Genomic DNA, 22,536 nt, shown 5'->3' with positions numbered 1-22,536 from the left:
TTTTTTTAAATTTGTAAATGTTGTCAATTAACTCTTTGAAAAATGTATATTGATCTGTATTGGGGGCGTAGACATTAACTAAGGTGACTTGCACCAGGTTTAGGAGGCCCGAGACCATTACAAACCGGCCGCCTCTATCCGCTTTGATCTCATCGGGTTGGAAGTTAAGTTTTTTATGAAATAGTATCGGTACTCCACTTTTTTTCGTTCTTGCTGAAGCCTGTAATATTGAGGGGAAGCCTGTAATATTGAGGGGAAATCTTTACTAGCTCACAATTTTTGGTCTTTAGCTAGCAGATGGATTTCTTGGAGCATAGCAACTCCAGCACCTAATCTAATCATTTCCACAATTACCAATCTGCACTTTTGGGGTGTATTTAAACCCCTAACATTTTGGTATATCATTTTCAGCCCCATTTAACCTGTTGGATCAGGAGTGTTAGTGTTGTATAAGCTTTTAAAAGATGAATCAATCGTGTTATAAAGGGTGACTAGAATATAGGGAAGGCGGGGGGGGGGGAGGGGGGATTCCTAGACTTATAGTTGGAAGAACTGGTCCAGGGCAGGAAGCATCGTGAAGGGAATGTGCAAAAGGGTGTGAGGCTAAGGTTAGGGGGTATGGGTCCAACTGCGTCAGACAGGTCAGCACCAGCATACTACTCCCCACCTCGTTACTGGAACCTCAAACCTCCATGCATACCCAGATCTCTCTTCGGCCATGACCTACTAGACAGATTTGTTTGCATTCCTGATGTGCTGACCTTTCCCTTTCAATAGTCTAGAAGTGGTTTCCAGAGCAGCACTGAATAGTTCTTTTTAACCCACAAGACTATATTCAGGAAGGTTGCAGGCCCTGGTCGCAGTCCCTGACCCACTTCCACAGCTGCCCCGCATCTCTTCAGCACCGAGAGTAGACCCGAGGACCAGCTAGCACCCAGCCGCAGCCCCTTTCGGGGTTCGCTCTTACCGGGAGGTTGCACTGCAAGTCGGCGCCATTTTGTATTTTTCTGCTCCGGCTACTAACGGCGCTTGGGGGTCCAGGTATGTATATTTCCCTCGGAAATCCCCAACGTTGCTGCTGTAGGGGTGGGCACCTGCACTTGAGCCACCCGATGTTGTGTTTGGGGGCAATTCTCGGTACTTTTAGAGGGGTTAATCCCATGTTAAGGCCTGGAGTTTATAAACTTCACCCCCATTCCGGTCCACAGCAGCCCACCACTTTTTGTAAAGCACTGTGTACATTGGTGGTGCTAAATAAATCAAAAGTATACACATCCTCTTGACCTGCAGGAATGGGGTACCACTTTCTACAAATGGAGCAAGAAAGAGCCCACCTTAAAAATTCAACAAAGCTGTATAATAAATCCTTTTACTCACAAATAATCATGTATTTTATAATCATGAACAATAAAACATTTAAAATGTGGGCAAGATAAAATGTGTATCAATAAAATGTGGAGGGTATTTTGTTATATGTTAGGTTGTCCATTAGAACAGGTGTTCTCGGCTTGTCCTCAAGACCCCTTCCCCCCCCCCCCCTTTCAGCACAGGTGGTTCAATCAGTCCCTGTTTCAGAATATTAGGTAAGATACAATGTAAGAAAATCCAAAAAGGAGAGGCAGTGCTCTCCCTCCCCACACCATGCAACCACTCTCCTCCGTTCCTGTCACCCAGTCTGCCCCTTACACCACCCTCATTTTTCTGGGTGAGGGGGATGTAACCAAATATTATAACTCCAAGGGGAAGCTCAGCGCAAAAAGTTTGAAAACCACCAATTTATCATTATGACCATTATAATCATTTATGACGCATTTACATATTTTGCAATTATCCATACTGTACATATAAAAAAAAAAAAAAAAAGTGTTTGCAAACCAGATCTGATTCTTTAAAGCCGTAAATACTACGTTCCAACTTTTCTTTTATTATTTTTACACGTAAAGCGTGTGACAATGTATAATTCTACATTCTTACCTAAACTGGCCCATCGTTTGGTGCTCCTGTTATACATCTGTAACAATCCTGATTGTGTGACTAACATAATGGCTGCCTTTCAATTTCAAATCAATCCTTCAGTCAGTATAGCTCAGCAGCTACAATGTATTCTTATATTCCTAAAGTAACGTTATCTATTGTTACAGTTTGCAGCTCAAACTGCTGAAAATATTGGCAACAAATCACAAACAGGAAAGTGGTGCAAAGATCTTGCACTGTTTGGGAGGTGTGCTAAAGCCTGCTCTAGAAGTCAAAGGATCAAAGGATAAAGCAGCAGTTCAACCTGCCATTTAAAAAAAATAAAAAAATCCATTCAATATGTGCATCAATAGAATCTACACACTGACAAGTGATTAGCTAAATTGCTGATCAATCGGCGAAGATTCGGCGCAGGGGTTCACTAAATGGCTGTCAGTGCAACAGAAGGGGACCCAAGATGCAAAGTTCTGTGGAGAAGATGTGACCAGGCAGTCACTAGATACGATTGCTGCACTGCTGGAAAGAGGGCAGGGCTCAAAAAGGGGGGTGTCAGAGTGTTTCAGAAGAGGAAGGGGATGTGACTTTGCAAATGGTTGCTATAGGAAAAAGAAATGCTTGTTGCATAATACATTAAAAAAACCATATACATATACATATGCTACAAGTATTTTCTCATAGTACAGAACTGATTTTTTTTTTTTTTTAAACACAGGATATTGCTTGAACTGCAGCTTTAAAACTCATTAAAAATGGTATTAGCAGTTGAATTTTTTTTTGTTTTAAATCACTGATCTAACACTACAGAACTGATTTATTTAACGATTTCACAAGTTTTGCTGCTTTAAGGTTCTGCATAAATGTTCTCTTATAAATGTCCCTCTTATTTTAAGCATTGCAAAGTAAATCTATTAAAATAAGACCACAAACATTAAAATGTCCCAGCTGCAAAAGTGGGACAAAAATAAAAAGTACCAAATTGGGATTATTTAATCAACAAATTTTGTGCTACACTTTTTATTTTTTTTATGGCTTTTGCAGCCAAAGACAGACACTGATTGAGCCGAGCCACCTGTGCTGAAGCAGGGATATCCTGAAAACTTGGCCAGTTGGTGGCCCTTGAGCTCAGGCGTTGGCCACTCCTGCTCTAGTGTGTTTAGGGAATTTAATTATTTAAATGGTATGATATTTTTATGAGCTAATCCACCCTCAAACCTGTTCTAAGCCAGTTTAAAAAAATATAAAATAATAACATAAGAAATATCCCATCTTTACTAATGTTAGAAAGAGCCAATAACGAGTTCCAATAAGCAAAGGTCTGCAAAAGGCTTACTCAACACACATCTTCATAACGGCCAGCAATGAACACAACCCTTTTCCGATTATTTCATGTTAAATGACATCAAGTTTGAAAGCATAAATTAATTTACGATGATTTTAAACCGTTGTAAAATAAGTACAGCACTTCAAACCTAAAACTGTGAACGCATGTGAGGGACACGGATGTAACGGTTCCTAGGGAACAATATTCATAGTTCATATATAGGAGGTGAGCCAAGATGCTTAGAAGTGCTGGGGAACCTTTAACACAGGAAGCTATTTATCATAACAACCTTGCCTGACACTACTCCCATACTGAACCAATTAGGTTAGTGTATTTCGTCATCCTTCATAACGGGAGATAAGTTTCCAAGTATGGTACCGTGCAGTAATTGCATTCTGATCAAACACACATGGCCCATAACCCTGTATGGATATTTAAAAGCTGTGAACTGTTCTGAAATTTTCAGAGTCAACCTCTTGCCAAAAGTACAGGATGTACTTGAAGCGAGTGAGAGAGAAAGGAGGAGGGCTCAAACTCGGTACATCTGTAAAACACATTTTTCTCCTTCATTAAAAGGCTCGGAGAAGTGCAGTGTAGTGTGGCTTTTGTGTCTGCTTTTTAGATTTTTGAAACCTACAGTAGCCAAGATATTGGTCTAATACAGGGGTAGGCAACTCCAGTCCTCAAGGGCCACCAACAGGTCAGGTTTCCAGATATCCCTGACCTGTTGCCACAGGTGGCTCAATCGTTGACTGCGCCACCTGTGCTGAAGCAGGGATATCCTGAAAACCCAACCTGTCCGTGGCCTTTCAAGACTGGTGTTTCCCACACCGGTCTAGTAGCATGGCGCAAATTACAGTCGTCCCCAGATAATAATTATGGAGCTTCCTACCTTCTCTCAACTTCACATTTCCATACTACGCCACTGATGCTGTGCACCATACTTTGCAGTACTCTCGAGCACTTAAGAGACTCATACAATAGACATGATCGGGTAATGTACTTGTAATTTGGCAGTGCAGTTGGGAAGTTGTAAATCTTACAAACCGTCAACCACCCAGCAAGAAAAAATGCTCTTAGAACTGGCAGGGTTATGTACTGTAAGTGTAACTATTACATAGTAGTCGAGATGTAATTGAAAATCTGTTACAACCCAAACATTCACCGAGTGGCTGTGGTTGACAGGTCACATGTCTATCATATTGTCATACTGTATCACTGTCCAGCAATTGGTTATGGCTAATTAAAATGTGCTCATTTGTGTTGTCTGCAGAATAACTATGTCCAGATACATTGTACATCGTTAATACTGAACCCTTCATTATCCAGCTCTTCTCACCACCCTCTGCAGTACTCGTATCAACAAGACATTAATAAGTATTGCACATTCAGATTTCAACAACTTTTTAATCACAAAAGTTTTCCCGAGAGGTGGTGTGTTGGAAGTTTCAGTAGCTTGTATACTAAACATTGCTCAGTAAACTCTACCATACTACAAAATATAAATAGTTTGGGGAGGTCTGAATTTAAAGAAGAGATTTATGTATTAGTTAATATTTGTGATTTGTTCTCATCACAATGCATAAATTAAGTACATAATAAATATAGGCGAGCAATAAAAGCATGAACTACCGATAAAAATATGACAGGAGGCCTGCGTATGTATACTAAATTCTTGCCATGTTGTCAAGACTTTGTTATTTGGACCCAACGCGGCTGGGTTCATCTTTTTTTAGAACATTGCCATTAACATTTATTAAAACAAGGAAATGACAATATATTCGCTACATCTGAAAGCAATGTATCCATTAGTAAACAAGACAAAGGAAAGAGTCATATTAGCATATTGCTTAACATGCTGACAATGGGATAGCTGCACAGTTGTTTAAACACCTCGCAAGAAAGTTAAATGCACTGTTGGATAAACAAAATTCTCGCACATCAAAATATAATACACCTACTTATCCATTGCTCATAGTTTACATTATTTTTTGTTAAGCATTTAAAGCAGGGGTGGACAATACCAGTCCTCAAGGGCCACCGAGGTCGGGTTTTAATGATATGCCTGCTTCAGAGCAGGTGGCTCAATCATGACTGAGTCACTGATTGAGCCACCTATGCTGAAGCAGGGATATCCCCAATACTTGGCCTGTTGGTGGCCCTTGAGGACATTAGTTGGCCACCCCTGCCTTAAAGCAATACAGGCATACGCGGGTTTAAGGACACTCACTTTAAGCACACTCGCGAGTAAGGACATACTTTCAATAGCCCCATACCCCTGTGTCCCTACGCTCGTTTCGCGAGTACGGACACTTATTCTGCCCTACAGACCGCTGTATGCCTGTATAACACAGACATGTTATATTTACATATTGCAGCAAGTGAAACAATGTATTTATTGTAGGGACATCACCTCATTTTCAAATTCCTCGGCAGGACCTTAAAAGAGAAGCATTAAAGTCTTAGCAAGATTAATAATGTACATTTCCACTCACAAATGCAAAGCATGTTTGCAGTAATATTTACAGTTAACTGATTAGATAATGTAAAAAAAAAAAAAAAAACACTTAAACCAGTCAAGAGTATGTGACAGGGACAATAATGGTCCTTAAAATTATCAGTTGCCTAATGATTCATTATCGTTTTACCATTTTACTGGACTAACATCAAAATCATTCAGATTAGCCTACAAAAAAAACCCCCCACCTTACTCGGAGCTCATAAGTGGTGTTGAAACCTCGTGCAACATCTATGCTGCAGCACGTGCAAGTAACACTAAAAACAGTTTGAACCACGATAATATCCTTAATAACTGAAACGCCTTCAATACAAATCGGAGACCCGATTCAATTAACGTATACAATTCCCTACCAATAAGCTGCAATGCATATCCCCGTGGGAACCATTAAACATGATGTGACCACACGCGCTGCACTCATTAGAAATAGGCAAAAACTTGAGAAAGTCTTGGAATTACAACATATATTATAAAGTTCAACAGGGCTCGTTTTAAACCCACTATCCTAAAAAGAACATTAAAGAGGTTTTCTTTTTCCGTTCCTGGTTCTGGAGATCCGTTAACATTTTCCTGGACGGTGCGAGTCGAGAAGACCAATGATGTAGACACTGCTGAAAGGCCCTTTTCTGATTGGCAAGGAAGCCCCTGGCACTTTCGTGTTGCACAGGGTTCTCTCTGAGAACAGAAGGCTCCCTTATATAACAGTGTGGTGTTTATGATTTAGGAAAGCCTGCCTGCTCATTGGATAGAAAAAGAATTATCAGTTCAATGATGTTTAAGGTTCGTTGCGGGATTCCCATTAGAGTTACTTTACATTTACATTTTACACCCAGGCTTTTGTGCAAAAACCGTCCGCATGAGAAGTCTAAAAAACAAGAAAATCATTATTATAATCAGAGGATGACAAACGTTCATCTATTTCTGGGGGGTGTCAGCCCACGTATTATGTGTTAAGGGACGTTCGTTTTAAAAGTTAAGAGTTAAATAATATGGCAACAAAAGAAAGAAGTGTTGTAGGCAACCCCCAGTATATATATATATATATATATATATATATATATATATATATATATATATTTCAAAGCTGCAAAAACACTTCGTGCACATTCCTGATCAATACAATGTTCTCTCGAAATCTAATGCTGGAAAATAATTTAGCCCCGGCAACACAAATAGTTCTAAACCTAATTCATTCCTTATGTTTCAGTCTTGCTGTACTTGGCAGATACTGATAACACTATGATAGATTAAAAACAATGTACTGTTCTAAGCCTAGTAAGCAATGAAACTATATTTAGTTGTTAAAACGCAGCACTATTCATTTGGCACGACCAAGGTCAAAGGCATCGGGGAAATGGACAGACTATTATAAAAGTGGATACTGACCTCAGACTTCTAACAAAGTTGGTAGATGACCCAAACTAGTAAACCTAACACACCTAACCTCACTCCAGTCTGCAAGGACCACCAACAGGTCAAGTATTAGGGATATCCCTGCTTCAGCAAAGGTGGTTCCATCAGTGGCTCAGTCTTCAACAGTGCTGAAGCAGGGATATCCTTAAAACCTGACCTGTTGGTGGCCCTTGAGGACTGGAGTTGGCCACCCCTGCTCTAACATGTTAATTGTTTCCCATTCGCTGAGGGGCATATACGAACCTCTAAGACAGGTTATATAAGTGGCTTTGCCACTGAACAGCAGCTTGAAGGTTTCTTAGTAACAATATTGAATTATCCAGCAATGTCTAATTGTAAAGAGCTATGTAAAAGTAGGCACCACAATAATCTTTTAATAAATATACTAAAATGAAATAGGGTGGGGGCAATACATGGTTGCATTGCATTTACTTGTAACATCCGATCCTACTAGAATGACCATTTCAGTTCAATGGCGACAGCACAAGCCAAACAACTTCCACACCTTGGCAAATCCAGCCGTTTCACGGAAAGTCTTAGAGTAGCAATTTTTCATCACTGCTCATTTTTCTTCATTGATTTTTCAATCGATCCAGTTGCTAATGGCAACAACATTGGAGAAGCCTGTTGGAACTCATGAATTTGCCACCAGTAATTGGCATGTCAGTTACCATATTACGTTTTGATAGGATTATGTTTAAGTTATCTCCAGAACCAGGAGTGACTCCCAAGGAGATCCTCTGGGTCTAGAAAAAAAAAAAAAAAAGAAGACGTATTGTTGACATAACGTTTCTGTAAAAATGCCCCCATGTTAGTAGTATGAAAACGTACTAGTGGGTTATGGGTCTGACTGTGTTTTTCTGTATGTTTCATTGTTGATGCTCAGACGGACAAGTCTAGCTCCGTAGTAATCTAGAATATAACTCGATCCATCAGACGGTCCGACAATCTGTAAGAAAGAGGGAAAAAAAAAATTGTAGCAAAATACAATTTATAAGCAGATTCTAAAGTAAAGGAGATGGAAAACTTTCTCAGCTATTCAAGGTGGTCAAATGCATTATCAGCAAAGTTTTTGCAGATACTGTACATGATTATCTACCACAATATCATATACATGTTGGTAAAACGACTTACTTTCCCATACAATTAAAATAGAATCATTGAACATGCTATTAACTTCTTAGAGAAACAAGATAAGTGCTGTTAAGTTTCCATATGGATTTTAGAAAAGCTTTTGGTGGTCATGCTGGTTAGGTTCTTGGGATCCAAGCCCGGAAAAAAAAGCACAGTGTCAGAATATTTTGATTATTTTAAATTACATAGACATTAAAGTCTCGTACATGCAATCTTTCTTTTAATATATAATATCAAGTTACTTCACTTTAATCCTTACGTTTATTCAAGGAGCAACGGACGTTTTATGCGTCAATACGGATTTATCTAAACTAAAGCATGCTATGCTTTTAAATCTTTGCTGGGTATCCCTGCTAAACATACTTTTTACAGGGGTACAACAGAACGGGGGTTCTTGAAGGGGGTTCAGTGGGTAATTGAGAAGGTGCTGAGATTTGCTGTAGATTTAATTTTTTGAATACTAAAAATGATCTAAACTCAAGACATCAAATATTCATTTCCATTTTTGATTTTGTAACATTTTATTACTTTTATTCTATTAAAATAACACGTGGCTGATACTGGCGAGGTTGAACTCAGTCGTTCATATGAAATCAAAATATTGAAATGGTACCGGTACGCCACATATATAATTATTGGTATGGGGCGACAGGGGAAATTTTTCGTCCCAGAGGTACAAAAGGTTAAGAACCCCTGCTTTAGATAAATAATAAAATACGATACCTAGATATTTCAGTGTAAAGTTAAAATGTACAGAACGTGTGTATGTATGTCTGTATATGTATATATTGTAACATCGCCGGAAGAAGAGATCAGTGTATCTCGAAAGCTCGCACAAATAAAAGCATTTCGTTAGCCACAAAACGGTATTGTCTATTTATTTTTTGATTATATATATATCAAAAAAGAAAAGACGATAGTGTGTGTGTGTGTGTGTGTGTGTGTGTGTGTGTGTGTGTGTGTGTGTGTGTGTGTGTGTGTGTGTGTGTGTGTGTGTATACAAACATACATACTACACATACACTTTTAATTTAAAAAAAAAATATACATGTTTTGACTTGACACCAAAAGTTAAAAATACCAGGTCTTCTCGCTATGAAGGCTGATGGTTGCACTAAACGAACAACAGGGTTCATTAAAAATTACATCAGATAAACATTTCTGCAGATTAACCTTTGATGTTAGAAAATTAATTGTAAAATGTTTGCCCTAAAACACGATGCACATAACAGCTGCAAAAAATACCCAAACTTCAATATGATGAATCAGCACAACATAAGGATTCCTTTAATTGGGAATTAGTTACTGTAAACTGGACAATCTGACACGGTCCCGACATTTTTTGTACTGTCCATGAACTGCGTTCTTTGCCAACATTAGACTTTTGCTCAGAAATCTTTACCGATTAAGAAAAGAAAGTGATAAAAGCTGAATTTAAAGTACAGGAAGAAATAAAAAGTGTAATTGTACAGATCAATGCCAGTCTGTAGTTTTTAAAAGTGCAGTTGGCATGGCTGTTTAACAAGTGCGATTTAACAATGCTTTTGTACCATGCAACACTGGAGACACACAGTATATACGCTTTACATAACATTTAGAAATGGCTGCCTCCCGTCAGAAGAAACAAGAACTGTTTTTACTCTTTCCCCGTCCAACGGAAAAAGAGGCGTCGGAATTTGAACCAACAGTGTGCTAAAACAATATAGGATTCTTCCACTTTCCCAGAACCATGGAGGCGATTCAGGAAGCGCTGGTAAGAGGCATCGAAACCCCTTCCCATGTTAACTGCCATTCAACTCAGCGGGAATTAACGAAGGATCAAGGAAAGAATCTCAGCATGTTCCAGATGCTCCCGTAACGCAATGCGTTGCAGACATTTCACAGTACAATGGTTGAGGAGATAACGCCCGTGTTATTTTGTGCGTATTTTCGTGTTAACAGGAAAAATAATGTCGGTTACATCTGTAGCCTGACATTTTTACAAAAGTGGGCTCTAAATCTGTGAGTTTATTATTATTTTTTTTGAGATTCTGACCATGTGAACACCCAGCTGATACATAAAGTCTAATGCAAGCCTACATAGAATGTATTTCAGGAAAAATCTACTTCAATGAAAGCTCTCTACCGACTAGATTTTAAAAGTAGATCATTGTTTACACTCCGGCAAAACTATTACTAAAGATTACACTTTTATTTACATCAAGTTGGCTTTGGAAATCTTACACTGTAATCAGAATTTACTTAGTTTATTTATTTTTTAAGAAAGGTACACAAAAAGGTGGTTAGCTACTTTTGTCGTAGAATGGCTTTTTTTGCAACCAAGTTAGAACCGTAAAGAAAGCACCTTTCTTTGCAATAAATCAAGCTGTAGCTTTAATTGTTTTACATGAGACGCAATAGATTAAATGACAAGTCAAACACACCGCGCAGAAGAGTAAACTGCAGCTGTTTCATATAAAGACGACAATTCAGTGACTGATTCTTAATCTTTTGTATATGCTTCTTTGACTCCAGCCACCCAGACTCCCTTGCGTTATATGATGATTTTGTCATGTACAGTGGTTTGCAGAAGTGTTGACGTGTTGTTCGCCCCTGAGCGCACTCCACGACACTTTCAAATTAGACTTTACATGTATAATCTATAAAAACGCCTTCAAAGTGATGATTACAAAATGCATTTACAGTAGAATAAAGACGCAGAGAAAAATAGATTAATCTCAGTTGCATAAGTATTCAACACCTTTACTACTGCAGCCCATAATCAGCTCAGGTGCAAATGAATTGTTTGAAAGGTCACAAAATTAGTGACATGGTTTCAGCCTGTGTGTCATCAAAGTGGTTTAATTTATAGATAATTTCCCTCCGGTATATAAAGATTTTCAAGCTGCAACTCACATAGTGATCCAACAATGCAACCAGGTCGCCCTCCCAATAGAGCAGCTGGGCAAGCTGAAGTCAACAATGACCTTGAGAGATCTGCAAAGCCCTGTGTCCGAGATGGGAGTGGGTGTTCACGCATCAACAAGCCGGCCCCTCACAAAGCTGGCCTGTATGGACAGGTGGCAAAAAAGAAGCCATTACTCAAAAAGACTTAAAAACCCATATGGTGTTTGCGGAAAAGGATATCGATGATACTGCTGACATGTGGGAAAAGGTTTAGTGGTCACACAAGACAAAAAGTTAACGTTTTGGTCTAAATTCTAAACGTAACATCTGGCGCAAGCCCAACAATGCACATCACCCAGTCAACACCTGTCAAGCATGGTGGTGGCAACGTCATGTTATGGGGATGCTTCTCTTCAGCAGGGACTGGGAAGCTTGTCAGGATAGAGGGGAGAATGGATGGTGCAAGGTACAGGCGAAACCTGGAGGAAAACCCGTTCAGCCGCGACTCTGAAACTGGGGAAGAAATTCACATTTCAGCAGGACAATGACCCGAAGCACAAAGCCAAAGCCACACCGGGGTGGTTGAACAAGAAGATAATGTTCTTGAGTGGCCCAGTCAAAGTCCTGACTTAAACCCAAATCGAATATTTATGGCAAGACTTGAAAATTGCAGTCCATCGACGATCCCCAACAAACTTATTAGAACTGGATCAATTTTCCAGTGAAAAATTGGCAAAAATCTCACCATCCTACTGTGCAAAGCTAGTAGAGACCCATCCAAAGAGACCAATGGCAGTAATTGCTACAAAAGGTGCTTCTACCAAGTACTGACTTAAGGGGCTGAATACTTACGCAGCCAGTACATTTCATTTGGTACATTTCCTTTGCTGACATTTAACCGCCTCCTCATATAACAGTGGTTCAAATGTATGAATGAAAAGACTTCCCATGATCTCTGTATATGGTTTTGTTATGAACTTTGCAATACTGAGAACAACCTACTGTATTTTGTTACTAAGCCTACAAAGCTGTGTTTGGGATATGGACACAATGTGTCTTATCGGGTACTTGTTTTGATACATGTACACACCACCAGTGTCTCTTTGTATCATTCATTCCAACTAGGAGCCTATATTGAGTGTATATATGGAACACTATTTATACTAATATACTTGGAATACCAACGTGTCTGTTCATATTCTATACATAGTTCGTTTTTCCTTTTTTTTTGCGTAATACTGAGCCGATATTAGGATTACTATCCCTATTTACAGCTATATACTGACACTATACAATACTCCACTATATTCAGTATACAGGGGGGTTTTACCTATCCATATCTCCATTATAGGTCCATCAATAGGATTGCAGCATGTTATGACAAACACTCAATAGAGGATAATATATCCACAATAAATGTAAGTCCTTATTACTCTGCTGTGGGGATTTTTATGTATTTTAATAATTTAATTTTTTGTAATATACTAAGTTGTAATAAAACTATTATTTTTTCCACTTTTAAACTCTCTCTCTTTGGCCATAGTGTCAGGTATTCTGGGATATTCACTTATGGGCTATTACTGCCAATAATTTGTATACATCAGCAAAGAGTGGATTTTCAATGGGGTTCTTCTGACCCTTTCTTGGGGGTCTATTCTGTGTGTTCTAAATGTCCCCACCTGGAAAGTGGTTTATGCACTTGTGGCTGAGCGGTTCCAACTCACCTGCATTGAGATGAGAATGAAATCAATGAGGCAGCCAATTCCACAAAACCCAACCGTGCAAAACTTCAACATTCCTGGGACAATGAGACCGACAAAAGCAGATCAGGGAATTGTGATACATAATCTCACGCTTACTTTTTCGATTCAATATAGAAAGATTAGATTGTGAGCACACACGCACGCTTTGAAGGAACAGACCTACTTGGATCACAAAAATGGACTTGGATGTCAGTAAAATTAATACAACTTGTTCACGTGGTATACAAGAACATGCAATGTCCCAAAACAACCCTTTTCCTTCCCTACATCCTGGGCACGATGAGATCATAATCCGTGTTTATAGGATTATACACATATAGTGAGGAATATTAGATTAGTTTTCCCTATTGAAGATCTGGTCCAAGAGTGAAATCATCTAATTACACTTCACAAAAACCACACGGTTTTGTAACTAATTTAATGAAAAAACGGATTTTGAAAATCGCAATGAAGTAATTTTAAAAGCTATACTTGTGAAACTTGGTGTTAACATTATCCATAACTTGGCACCGAAACTCTCAAATGATGCAACTGAACGAAGGGACTAAATTGTTATTCATATTTGTTGCATTAAAAAACAGATGTAATATACTATACTAAAACAGTTTTACAGAGTAGACAGGATTATTATAATTAGTTCACTTTGCCAAGCTGTACTTAAAATGAATAACAGTTCTATTGTGTAATGGTTTATCTTCCAAGTTGAACAATGCTGTCCTTACAATAATCTCAATTTGTGTTATTTGACAGCAGAGGATTGAGAATAGCAACAATTTGAGATAATTTAGCAAACAGTCACTCTTAATTGCACACCTGAATTTTATTTGTTTAATATTTATATCGATATCTATATGTTTTTTGCGCATACACACAAACACACACAGGTGTTCCAAAAAACTAAACAACCTTGGTCAAAAGTGTATGTATGTGGGGGTCAGTCACTCACCTAAGGCGGGATATCCTAAATAAAATCTATCAGCTCCCAACCATCCAAGGAATAAGGACAGAGCAACCGCTACTTTGTAGGAATAACCATTTCTGCATGAACACAAAAATTCTGCTGATTAAAATTGCTGATACATTATAAAACTCTGGGACATTGGTCAATATTGCAATTTTAAATAACATTTTATCAGTACTATACAGTTCAATAATTCTTGTCTAACAGCAATGGGCAGGAGTACTAATTGACTCAATATCAATTAAAGGTTCAAAATCACAAACTACCAAATAAACATGAACATTGTTATGTATTTTTGTGGCTATATTTTGCAAAAGTAAAATGCTTAGTGCTACTGTCAATAAATAATCTCATTTGATTAAACATGTTTCATTCCAATGTGTTGATCTCTTAGCAGCAAGGGGTGAACTATTTATTTTATATCTGTATGAAACAGTGAAACATTTGTATCAATGTAGGTAGTGGACTGAAACTGATCCAAATAAGTATGATACACATCCTGTGCACAGTAAGAATGTTGCATGATACACATCCTGTGCACAGTAAGAATGTTGCATGATACACATACTGTGCGCGGTAAGAATGTTGCATGATACACATACTGTGCGCGGTAAGAATGTTGCATGATACACATACTGTGCACAGTAAGAGTGTTGCATGATCCCCATACTGTGCGCGGTAAGAATTTTGCATTATCCCCATACTGTGCGCGGTAAGAATGTTGCATGATACACATACTGTGCGCAGTAAGAATGTTGCATGTTACACATACTGTGCACGGTAAGAATGTTGCATGATACACATACTGTGCACAGTAAGAGTGTTGCATGATACACATACTGTGCGTGGTAAGAATGTTGCATGATACACATACTGTGCGCGGTAAGAATGTTGCATGTTACACATACTGTGCACGGTAAGAGTGTTGCATGATCCCCATACTGTGCGCGGTAAGAATTTTGCATTATCCCCATACTGTGCGCGGTAAGAATGTTGCATGATACACATACTGTGCGCAGTAAGAATGTTGCATGTTACACATACTGTGCACGGTAAGAATGTTGCATGATACACATACTGTGCGCGGTAAGAATGTTGCATGATACACATACTGTGCGCGGTAAGAATGTTGCATGTTACACACTGTGCACGGTAAGAATGTTGCATGTTACACATACTGTGCGCAGTAAGAATGTTGCATGTTACACACTGTGCACGGTAAGAATGTTGCATGTTACACATACTGTGCGCGGTAAGAATTTTGCATGATACACATACTGTGCGCAGTAAGAATGTTGCATGTTACACATACTGTGCACGGTAAGAATGTTGCATGATACACATACTGTGCGCAGTAAGAATGTTGCATGTTACACATACTGTGCACGGTAAGAATGTTGCATGATACACATACTGTGCGCAGTAAGAATGTTGCATGTTACACATACTGTACACGGTAAGAATGTTGCATGATACACATACTGTGCGCGGTAAGAATGTTGCATGATGCACATACTGTGCACGGTAAGAATGTTGCATGTTACACATACTGTGCGCAGTAAGAATGTTGCATGTTACACATACTGTGCGCAGTAAGAATGTTGCATGTTACACATACTGTGCGCAGTAAGAATGTTGCATGTTACACATACTGTGCGCAGTAAGAATGTTGCATGTTACACATACTGTGCACGGTAAGAATGTTGCATGTTACACATACTGTGCGCAGTAAGAATGTTGCATGTTACACATACTGTGCGCAGTAAGAATGTTGCATGTTACACATACTGTGCGCAGTAAGAATGTTGCATGTTACACATACTGTGCGCAGTAAGAATGTTGCATGTTACACATACTGTGCGCAGTAAGAATGTTGCATGTTACACATACTGTGCGCAGTAAGAATGTTGCATGTTACACATACTGTGCACGGTAAGAAGGTTTTGGTGAATAAGGATAGTTGAATGAAAAGGATAATAAAACTTACACGTTGCGGCATGGAAAGGGCATGAAAAACCCTATTTCTTTCCCTGTAAAGAGTGTCACATTTCCACCATAGTCTTTACAAGAAATGTTAGGTGCCGGAAAACATGGAGCTGGAAAAAAGGCAGAATATAAATTGTTCATAGGGATATTTTTTCCCTAAATAATTAAACCAAAATACAGAATACAGGTCTATATCACACATTTCCATAACATGCATACAAATCAAATATGCCCACCTCAAAAACCACCTTCTCAGTGTTTCATAGTAACCGTTTGATTGATTTCAGTGATCAAGGTAATCTATTATGTTAATCCCAAAAATTCCTAATTGAACCCAATAACCACTATTTGTGAGGCAATTAAAACCCTTTCAATTAAATAAATAATGACCGAGTAAACCTACCAAAAGCTGTGTAGTTTGTGCATCTTCTTGGTTCTTGTGTGGTATGGTTTATTTCAGGATCTTCACAGACAAATGTTTAAATGAATTAAGGAGCAACTTTAAGTATTACAATTAATAAACTCTACATGATTACAGCCCTTATTACTTAATAGCATATGCTAACAGAAGCACAGAATTATCTTGTATTAAAAAGCTCCAATTGACATGCAATTATCAAAATGAAGGGTCCTGAAACAGTGGTCCCTGTACTACAGGGACATCAATATTGGTCCCCAAAACTCATTAAAATATATGTCAATCATTGAACTTCAACTATAGATGGAGCCCTATATCAGAGTAATTACCCGCCCCTATTTGAGAAGATCAAAAAAGATCTACTGAACTGGGACGGGTTCCGCATATCATGGATCGGGAGAATAGCATCGGTCAAGATGAATATAGTCCCTAGGTTATTATATCATTTTCAGACCCTGCCAAATAGAATATTCCAATTCATCTGGCAGGGTAAGAGACCTAGGACAGCTAGGTCCGTTATGCTGGACTCAAGAGTGAGAGGGGGATGGGAGTCCCAGACATATCAAAATACTAGCTGTTGGTGATAGGCGCGCGCTGACTACTTGGTCTCTGATAAATCCTTGTCTCTCCTGCAGCTTATCGCTCCTTCCCGCGATCAACGGGGTCCAGGTTAGAACTAAAGACAAAAAAAGCGCAGAGACTAATTCAATACAAAAATGTGATACTTTATGTAAAAAATAACCAGTAACAAACTTACAATAAAAGAACGTTCAGATCTCCCAGATCAGATCCCAGATATAAACTTCAGCGCGAGTCCCAAATGCTGGTAAATGGATAGTCCCTCACACAAGGGGGGGACAACAACCCAAAGCTGAGTGAGAGCCCTGGAGAGGTAGAGTTTGCATTCAGTGACGTACGACGCTGGAGACAGTGACGACGGACACTGGCATCCTGCACACTCCCACGAAGACGCCGTGATCAGCTGCCTGCGACTTATGGTTGTGGCTGTTCCGGCCTTTCACCAGGACTGTCACTCAGCTTTGGGTTGCTGTCCCCCCTCGTGTGTGAGGGACTATCCATTTACCAGCATTTGGGAGTCGCGCTGAAGTTAATATCGGAGATCTGAACGTTCTTTTATTGTAAGTTTAAAAACAAGAAAGACGGTGCAAAACAGCACTAAAAGGGATCATACAATATCCCTAATGGGAAACACGTGAAAGATAAATATAACAATAATGGCAGCCAGACAGATACTGACAGTACAGTCAGTTGGATGGCATAGGGAAAAAGGAAAATGTCGGCGCCAAACTCAAACTTTATTGCAAGTTTGTTACTGGTTATTTTTTACATTAAGTATCACATTTTTGTATTGAATTAGTCTCTGTGCGCTTTTTCTTTTTATCTTTAATATCAAAATACTACCAAGCTGCCCAATTGCGACAGGTAGTGGTTTGGAACGCTGATCCAGACCAGTATTGTTGGTTGGCCATAGAATCTCAGTATTTAATGAGCGCCCTCTCTGCGGACAAACACGAATCAAGCATAAAAATGGTTGCGTTGGGCTCAATGAGATGCGCCTGGGATGTCTGGGCCAAATCCAAGGATAAATTTAAACTCACGTCACCGTCCTCATCCCACTTTTCAATAACCCTAATTTCCCCCCAGGTTGTGACTCCAAACAATTTGACCAATTCAAAGTTAAGAACATCTGGACAATAGCAGATTTTCTACACAAAGGGAAGCTTCTTAGTTTCCAAGAGCTTCGGATTAAATACGACGCACCATACCTCCATATGTTTAAATACCTCCAGATCAGGCACTTCTTGCACAAAATTTCTCAAAAACTCAAATTCCCTCCACTCTCAAATTTCGAATCACTTTGCAGTAGAGGCATATACCAGAAAGGCCTGATCACAAAAATGTATATTGGTATAGAGACTTCGGTTGACACCCCTGAACACAACTATGTGCTCAAACGGGCGGCCGACCTAAAAATTGGATATTGATAGTGATGATTGGGAGGATATCTGGGAGTTTGCCGCAAAGACCTCCATATGTACTACCACTAAAGGAAAACATTTATATGATCTTATTTCATTGGTATCTAACACACCAAGCAGACTGAAACAAATTTACCCTGCAATGTCTGACTTGTGTTGGAGGGGTTGTGGACGTGTCCGGCCATTCAGAAATATTGGACCACTATCCAAACTATTATGAAACCCACCACGGAGCTATCAATCCCATGGGACCCATTGATCTTCCTGCTCGCAAAACCAGTGGAAGATATCAGCTGCCCTTTGAGGCGACTAATCTCATTTATATTGGCTGCGGCCAAATGCGCTGTCGCTGCCTCCTGGAAGAGGCTAGCCCCCCTCCCCCTCCTCTAGACAAGCAGAGAAAATAATAAATGTGGTGATGCCGATGGAACAAATGACTGCTTTTTTTAAACATTCGACTGACGACTTTTATAAAATGTGGGACCCGTGGCTAGGGAGATGAGTAGCAATGATAATAACTGGCATGGGAAATCGGTTTGGCCCTAGCAGAAGGTATTGAGCAAAAGAACCCAAATCTATGGCAGATAGATAACAGAAAAATCTACCCAAAATAGATCCAGCCCGGTAGAGTTCCAAAAAGTCAGTGCGAATGTGGGGGTTGGGGGCCTACACCCCCCCCCCCTCTGTCTCTTATTTGTTGTCCCCCAACACAGTATAAATATTGAACAGGACCAGTTGGTTTTCTTCCTACCAACTAAATTATTGTCTACATACTTACAGATGTCAGTATAACTGGACTAATAGTAATTGTTTAGGATAATCCAATATGCTTATTGCCCCATCATCATATTACCATTTTAATTTACACCTCTGTATGTTCCTATTGCCATACTGTTGGATATCTGTTTTCTGTGAAAAACCTAATAAAAATATTTTTAAAAAATGTAAATAAATATATATGTCAATGATCTGTTACCTGCAACATCTTGTGAACTTTCCTACCACAGTCAAAAACATCACGGAAGGTTTGTATCAGATTGCTTTTCAGAATTCATGCCCACTAAATGCAATACCTCAATTATTAATATTTTTGCACAAGTAATATGGCCTTCTGCATGATTGTTGACAATAATATGGCCCTAGATGAGCAAAATGAGACCTTCTGATCTACATTTTGAAGATACACTCACCTCCTATCCACTGGAGCAGCAGTGCGCAAAGTTTGGGGCGCAAGATTCGCTGCAGGGGGTCGCGGGGTTTACAGAGCCTTGCGCGCGCTTCCCGAAGGCATTTAAATGAATGCCGGGGGAGCTGCAGGGCCTCTGTAAACCTTACTTACCTTGATTCAGATGCTCCTGGTGACGCGTCGCCATGGCAAAGCAGCGTCGTTTGGTCATGTGATGTCACATTGCCATGACAACGTAATGTCATGACGCCAGAACGTCTGAATCACGGTAAGAGGGGGGGGGGGCACAAGGTGAGGGGGACAGACAGCAGGGGTGCGCAGGGGAAAAAGATTGCGCTCCCCTGCACTAGAGAAAGAAGAGGGGCCAGACAGCTAAGAAAAAATTAACTTCCATTCACATTCCAAGAGGAAACATTTATGTAATATCCTCTTTTTTTAGTAGTATTCTTCCCTGTATTATGTATTTTAGTGTCACAAACATTGGCTGGTTCTGTAAAAATAAAAAAACACAAGGCAATGTTACATGCTTGATATCAAAGTGCTATACGAATGGAAAGCATTTTTGGGCAGTACTGTTTGAAACAGATATTTACTTTTCACAAAAAGAAACAAATGTGTATAGCCTGCATACAGCTAAATGTTCTGTGATGACATATACATAGAAGCAAAAAAAAAAAAAAGGAGCCCATTACAGTTGCGTGCCGCACAATTCACAAATCTGCTTTTGTAATGAGGTTTTCAAAGAGCAGGCACTTGGTGCAAAAAATATCTTAAGGAAATAACAGTCATGTTTCCCCTAGGCAGCCTGTTTGTTGCTGGCTTGCTCATTAGTGAATTAATAGGATTGAGAGCTACGGAAGCACTTCATTAACTAACAGGAGTAATATTTCACTTATTCAAAATTTACTTTTGCCGAACAATTCCCAACTCATTACCATGAGCTGCTATGTAGAGTATTTCTGTAGGTACATGAAATAGGGTAAACACATGCATAATGCAGCAATTAAGTACAAATTGACCCCTTAGGCCGAGGCCACGCTGCCTCAGTCAGCGCGCCCACACTGCACTGGCTCGTGGAGAGGCACTTCAGGCTGATTGTGGTCTATAGGGAGCATTTTTGCGTGCGGGGGGCGGCCATGTCTCTGCAGCTCCCCGCCCCCCTGCACCCTGTCTCTGCAGCTCCCCGCAAACTCAGAGACACCCCCCTTCTCCCATGCGCCCCGTCTCCCATCAGCAAACACGGGGAAATGGGGAGCGCAGGATATGGGGAGCAGGGGGGGGGGTCATTACGCCATGTATTGGGAGATGATGTATGCACAGGGGGGAGGGGGGGAGAGAGGAGAGCCATGCACGGCTGCCTCAGACTTCCCTCCCAAGCCGCCTCCCTCCCGTAGCTCCTTCCCTCATGGGCAACGGGTCCTAAGGCCTCGGCCATGTTAACTGCTTGCTGGCGGAAGCACGCTGAGGCGCGCTCCCGCTCAGCACTGAGCCCCTACAGCCGCAATTAGAGCAGCTTTAGTAGGGGCTCACCTGCGCAGGGGAATTTAAAATTCCCCCGCTTGCCGGCGAGACAGGCCGGTAACGTGAGCGGTTCGCCCAATGAGGGCGAACCAGCTACGTGACGTCACTGGCCTGCCCCCGGCCAGTGACGCGCCCGCCCCCGGCCCGCCCCCTGACGGTCTGTCCCCCTTCTGCCCCGATCCATGTCTCCTGTGTGTGTGCATGTGTGTGTGTGCGTGTATGTATGTGTGTGTGCATTGTGTGTGTATGTGTGTGTATGCATGTGTGTGTGTATGCATGTGTGTGTGTGTGTATGCATGTGTGCCCCTGTGTGTCTATGTGTATGCATGTGCGCGTGCGTGAATATATTTATCAAAGTTGCACAATGTTAATAAATAATTTATTCTCACATGTCTTTTTTTTTAATTTTTAAAATATTATATAATATACACACACACACACACACAGGTTCCCCAGTGACACACAAACACACAGACCACTTCAAAGTGACACACACACACTGACAGCTACCAAGTGACACAGACACACACAGTGATACCCGCCTCCAAGCACTTGCTGTCTCCTCTGCCAGGACAGCAAAAAGCTCCTTGTAGAGCGAGCGGCAGCAAGCGAGAGCGAGCAGCAGCACCTAAGCGCTTACTATGTCCCAGGCCTTAGCCTTAGGCTTGTTATATAGTTCTCGCTGCTGCGCATCCATGTGGCGTGCGCGTTTACTTGCAAGAGTGCAAGCGGTGATGCGCGTAGTTAGGGGGTGTGACTCAGACGTCACAGCGTTAGGCCGCGCTGTGATTGGCTCGCGGCGTGGCAGCAGCATAAAAGTACCATTTTCTTGTATTTTCTGCCACGCCAACGCTCACGTCCCAAGTATACAAACATCTAGCTAAACCAGCCAATTATAATTCCCGCACGCGCACTATATTACACCCCTTAAGTGTCAGAGAGGTCAGCCACACTGACACTAAAGGATTTATGATCATTAAGGTATATTTTCATCCCAAACACATCCCCTGCGTCCCTCAGCCCAGCCCCCGGGGAAGGATATTGTCCCAGACGTAGCTCATCACACTTCACTATCTCAGCGAAAGACGTCCAGTCGTCTGCTGTCACACAGAATAATAATGTGCAAGCACACAACACTCCCGCTGCAACAACGGCGGGCAAGCGCCTGGAGGGCGCCATCTTGGGAGTGGCAAAATAAACATGCAGTGAAGGAGACCAGTTCCCCTGCCGTCACGTGACAAAGCGCTTCCGGGTCTTAGCGCCGCCTCTTCTCTTCTTAAAGCTATAGCGCACTGTGTGAAGTAGATGCAGACGAAGTCTGTTGATTTGCATTGGGTTAGGCAGAGAGAGATAACGGACAATATAGAGCCAATATATTTCCCTGACTAATAGGGAGGGCTGGTAAGTATGTGAGGAAAGGCAACAACAGAAAGTATTTGAGGTACAAGAATGAAA

General features: G+C 40.6%; 1 protein-coding gene across 2 annotated transcripts; it reads right to left on the bottom strand.

The window, feature by feature from the left end:
• Positions 1-1,355: 1,355 nt before the first annotated feature.
• Positions 1,356-22,290, bottom strand: TM2D1 (TM2 domain containing 1). Of its 2 annotated transcripts, none has more exons than XM_075615975.1 (7): positions 22,124-22,289; positions 16,360-16,433; positions 15,958-16,066; positions 13,956-14,047; positions 12,971-13,044; positions 8,058-8,175; positions 1,356-5,734 (listed from the first exon to the last, which is right to left on the bottom strand). In XM_075615975.1, exons 1-6 carry the CDS (start codon positions 22,258-22,260, stop codon positions 8,065-8,067), a joined length of 597 nt encoding a protein of 198 aa, XP_075472090.1. In that variant the 5' UTR covers positions 22,261-22,289; the 3' UTR covers positions 1,356-5,734; positions 8,058-8,064. The 2 variants fall into 2 exon arrangements, with proteins under 2 accessions (XP_075472090.1, XP_075472091.1); XM_075615976.1 differs by lacking the exon at positions 1,356-5,734 and adding an exon at positions 5,750-7,972 and having other exon boundaries at positions 22,124-22,290.
• Positions 22,291-22,536: the final 246 nt, after the last annotated feature.

This window comes from Ascaphus truei, chromosome 10 (assembly GCF_040206685.1).
Source record: "Ascaphus truei isolate aAscTru1 chromosome 10, aAscTru1.hap1, whole genome shotgun sequence".
Classification (NCBI taxonomy): Eukaryota; Metazoa; Chordata; class Amphibia; order Anura; family Ascaphidae; genus Ascaphus; species Ascaphus truei.
This window is presented reverse-complemented; position numbering and strand designations above follow the sequence as displayed.

Excerpts from the sequence above, each read along its gene's own strand:
- TM2D1 (XM_075615976.1), bottom strand. The coding sequence starts at position 22,260 with ATGGCGCCCTCCAGGCGCTTGCCCGCCGTTGTTGCAGCGGGAGTGTTG. Across the intron at positions 16,067-16,359 it reads CACAAACTACACAGCTTTTG|CTCCATGTTTTCCGGCACCT; the intron begins GTAGGTTTACTC and ends CCTTTTTTCCAG. Across the intron at positions 14,048-15,957 it reads CCCTTTCCATGCCGCAACGT|AAATGGTTATTCCTACAAAG; the intron begins GTAAGTTTTATT and ends GTGTTCATGCAG.